The 4,529-nt window shown below is 39.5% G+C and overlaps 1 protein-coding gene across 1 annotated transcript; it reads left to right on the top strand.

Annotated features, from left to right (window-relative positions):
- Positions 1 to 354: 354 nt before the first annotated feature.
- Positions 355 to 4,280, top strand: LOC147615138 (uncharacterized). Its single transcript, XM_086778883.1, has 10 exons — positions 355 to 1,016; positions 1,122 to 1,332; positions 1,428 to 1,559; positions 1,670 to 2,148; positions 2,243 to 2,646; positions 2,754 to 3,014; positions 3,135 to 3,388; positions 3,483 to 3,557; positions 3,658 to 4,058; positions 4,143 to 4,280. The coding sequence occupies exons 1-10, from the start codon at positions 355 to 357 to the stop codon at positions 4,270 to 4,272; spliced, it is 3,009 nt and encodes a 1,002-aa protein (XP_086635009.1). The 3' UTR covers positions 4,273 to 4,280.
- Positions 4,281 to 4,529: the final 249 nt, after the last annotated feature.

The following is a 4,529-nucleotide window of genomic DNA, read 5'->3' as shown; positions in this document are numbered from 1 at the left end:
ATAAAGGCTGCTCCAATCAAGAAACAACATTGCATGTAGTCATGTAGAGATGTAGATTGCTATGGCGAAAGTGTCCCTTTGTGTGCTTATGCTCTGCCTATCCTAGAGCTTTTTGGATGTAGATTGTTACAGCCCTTGTGGTCATTGCAAAGTTATTGCCCTTGTGGCTTTCTTTTATAACAGGCATGGGTGTATGTGTTTTTGCAAAGAGACTTTTGGCTTCTTTAAATGGCATGTAATTGAAAAACCCAATATTTTCTCTCTATCATATATATATATATATTCTTGCAGGCAGTGAAGACTAGAAAGAGAAAAACTCTTGCAGCATCTAATGCTAGTACCAAGAAATCAACCATGGAGCCTACTGAGAGCATGGAGCATCTTGAAGATAAACAAGAGGATGAACAAATGGTTGAAGACACAAATCTGGCTACTAGTAAAGAACTAGTTCATGCTGCAGCTACACAAGATGATTCAAAAGATAAGGATGATACACCTGACGAGCTGATTCCTCAAGCAATCTCTAAGGCAGATGGTTCTGACTTTTTGTCTAGGTTGGCTCTTAATCCTGGAATTCTAGCACCTAGGATTCCCCTTTGCAGGTGCAGGATAAATGAAAGGGTTAGAGAGCTTAGACGTGATTTGTCCAGATTAAAGTCAGTTTTGGAAAAAGAGGGCTATATGGCAATGAAGGGTAGCTTGATTCTGTCAACTAATTTGCCTGATGGGTCTACCTTGGATGTTGATGAAACAATAACAAGTACTTGGGATAGGCATTGGCAGGCTATCAATGCTGAGTTTGAGGAGGAGCTTGAATCTAAGGAAGAGTGGTCTATGTTGAGGGGGAAAATGTTTTTTGTATGGGAGGGTAATCACAGGACTGCAGCTTGGATGGAGTGTATCAATGAGAGTTTTGCAAATAACAAGGGAAAGCATATCAGAGTTCAAGCTGAGTTCATTGTACCAAATGAAAAAGATGAGCAGGTTCTTGTGGCTACTCTACAGAGAATTAACTTGTAAGATTCTCTCCCATATCTCTCTATATAATGAATGAATTTCTTTTCAATTTGTATTTTTGCACTAGGATTTGTTAGTATTGACTATTGTCAATCTTTATTTAGGATGCATGAAGAGGCCATTGTTATTACAAATCTGAAGGATTATCTCTATCACACAAGTACCCTTTGTGCATTGGATGAGACACCTCTCATGGAGAGTTTCACTAAAGCGGAAAAGAATCACATTGCCTCCGTGAGAGCAAGAGAGGCAAGCATGGGAAAAAGGGTGTGGTATCCCTTGACCCAGTCAATACTAGGCCGCATGGTTTTTGCGGTAGGTTTTCTTTTGAGAAAGTGGTTTCAATTCATTCTATGATTCTTTTTTTTTAACTTTTTGTTGTTTTTTGGGTTTTTCATTTTTTATTGCAGGGAAAATGGGACACAACATTTGAGGTAGCATGCAAGAAGATCAATCCAGGACTTTCCAAAGAGGATAGAGATGTGGAGGTGACAAAGGCAAAGAAGAATGTTATCAAGACTTACAATAGAAAAATGATAAGGGTTTGTTGATATTCACTTTCATGTATTTTTGGATACCTTTCTTTTGAGTTTTAAAGGAATGACTGGCTATTTAAGCTTTTGTGTAAAAGGATATTGCTTTTATGTCTTAGATGCTTTCGGTGGTTAATCCATCAAATGGCAAAGAATGGTTTGAGATATTGTGGAAGCTTCCCTTTGAAGAGCCCCAATATAAAATTAGTTTGGAGAAATTATATGCACTATCCTCAGCAGCATGTTCTCCAATTCTTAAATGCTCAATGCTAAAGCTTCTAGGACAAGATGACAATGTAAAGCAATCTTATGGGATGCCTCTTGGAGACCATCAATACATTTCATGGTTGGCCAAGGAGGTGTGGATGGACCAATTGCTAGAGGATGCAGCCAGATTGGTAAAACAGGTGGTGGATTCTAATATCGGCAAGGAGAAACTGACATTGCCTCAAGAGCCAAGTTTGGAAACATACTTCATGGACATTGTTGGGAGGTATCGAGCTGTATTGTTTTATTCATTTGAGAGAGAGATGAATGTGGCAACGCCAGCAGCAAAACATGTTGACTTAAAAAATGCTTCTAGACGTTTGGTCTACAGGTGAGAAATAAGATATCAAGTTTAGTGGTATTGCTGTTTAGAAATATTGTAATATTATGCTTTTCTAAAAGTTTGTTTTTTTGCTTGGGTTTAGATATTTGCTGATGCTTATCTCTACGAAGAAAATGCCTTTCTTGCCTCATGTTTGTAAGGCATGGACAGTGGATTCTACATTCAGCATGTACTCATGTTCTATCTTTAGAGAAAACAACCAGACAGGTGGGGCTTTGATGATAACTGAGTGGGAGAGGAAGAAGTGCCCTTGGTGGCTGGACATGAAGAGGGGGGAATGTTTGGAAGAGGACAAAGAGATATACTTGCGGCATTTGAAGGGGGAGTGCATGTCTGACTCTGGTTCTTCAGGTTCTGTTAATGAGGAGGAGAAGAAAAGGATCGATGAAGAATTGCGAGCCTTGAAGGAAAAGGACCTACAGGAACAAATTCAAGCCTCAAATAAGGGGGGACGACCACCAAATAAGCCTGTGAATGAGAGTCAAGGTAAGTTTACTATATTGATGTAGGATTGCATATAATGTTACAAATGTGTACTCTTTAAATGGATGCATTTTTTGGTTTTCTGGATCATATAGTGCTTGATCATGCAGTTCCAAGAAGTGGTGCAAATCCATCGGGGTTTGTTTCATTGACTGCTTTTCGTGAGCAAGAGAGGCTTGGTGTGAGAAGTCAAGTGAATGTATGGACATATGACTATATTCAGTTGGGAAAAGAGTTGCTAGAGCATAATTTCAAGGAGGGCTTTGAAGTCATGAGACAATTTTTCATGAGTCACTCCCTACAACAAAAATTCAGAGGAGGCAAGCCATGTAGTTGGAGCATTGACTTCACTGTCATTGATTTGCCAACAGGTTTGTAAAGACCTGCCCCCTTTTCCAATGGAACCTCTCTCTTGGCACACCTCTTATTTGTAACATTTTTTGAAACTTGCTTTCTATTTTGGCTTGTTTTCTTGGATTGTCTTTTCTCAGGAACTCCAGTTGCAGGCTTTGATGATGGGATTCCTTATTGGAATCAAATTAGTGAGGATCATATAAAGAGTTCTTTGGTGGTGGCCAATGCTGTGATGGATGACTTGGGTTGGGTTTTGGTTATCACTAGTCCTACTCACCTTTCTCTTGTGGAGCGAGTTGCTACTAGGACACGCATGGTTGCCGGATTTCGTTGGGCTTTAAACTCTTCAGAGCCTTACAGCTATGAAACAAGACTAGGAGTGTCTACAAAGGTAATGCTACCATGTACATTTATATTGATGTTTATTAAGTAGCTTGCAAGTTGTTGAAAATAATACTCTCTCTCATTATTGTATTTACATGTAGATGACATTGCTGCATGTGGTGGCCTTCCATAAGGCTGGCCAAAAACCAGTTGTTAACCTTTTGAATGCTCAAAAGGTAAGTTATAAAGTGTAAGGTTTGTGCGGTTTGTGCTATTGTGTTGTGCATTCCTTGAATGGATAATTTAGTTGTGTTTGCTTCTTTTTCTTTTTTGTAGGTAGGACAAGCGTTGGACTTAGACTTCTCCAAAGAGGTCTTGGTCCATTGCTTGCCTTCATCTGCAAGGGCTAAGCGTGATGGTAAGAGTGGAGGTTGGAGGGGCCCACTTGAAAAGAGTGTCCCCCTGATGTTGTTCTTCATGGAGGCCTTATGTCCACATTTAGGCTCAGTGCTTGAGATGGGAGGTGGGACTGGCTCTGTTATGAGAGCTGCTATGCACAGTGCACGATTGTGCATGGTGATTGAGAGAGATGATGAGATATGTACCAGTCATTTGATGCCATTTGTAGATAATTACTATAAAGTCAGCACTGGAACTGCTGACTTGGGTGGTGGGTTTGGAGATTTGCTTGGGGATGATGAGGAGAGTTTGGCAATCACAGATGTTCCACTGGACTAGTGAGTATCTCTATGCTTTGAAAGCACCATGGAATTTTGAAATATTTAGATGATAAGGTTCAATGTTTGTTGACCATTTTGTAGTTGTTTGCCTTCTTATGCAGAGAGCATGGCAAGAGAGATGGAGGCAGACACTCGTTATGATCACACTACTCGGCAATCTAAGAAGAGACCAAAATGTTATTTTGTAGATGACATTGCTATTTCAGAATAACTGCAATAATAGGGTTTTTTTTCCCTTCCATGAATTACGTGTATTGCCTTAAGTTTTGGACATCTTTGCTACAAGTGATTTTAATATTATGTTTTAATTATGCTATTTTGGTCATTTTTGTGCGCACATATAAAAGTGAATTAAAAGACTCACACACATATATACACACACATATGCATGCACACTACACATACATACACACACATACATAGGTCTTATTGCTTGGTAGATCTTATGGTGACAATTAGGTGGATTGC

Source organism: Cibotium barometz, chromosome 40 (genome assembly GCF_041138505.1).
Source record: "Cibotium barometz isolate CiBa-2024 chromosome 40, ASM4113850v1, whole genome shotgun sequence".
Lineage (NCBI taxonomy): Eukaryota > Viridiplantae > Streptophyta > Polypodiopsida > Cyatheales > Cibotiaceae > Cibotium > Cibotium barometz.
The sequence above is the reverse complement of the archived record's forward strand: the minus strand, read 5'-3'. Positions and strand labels throughout refer to the sequence as shown.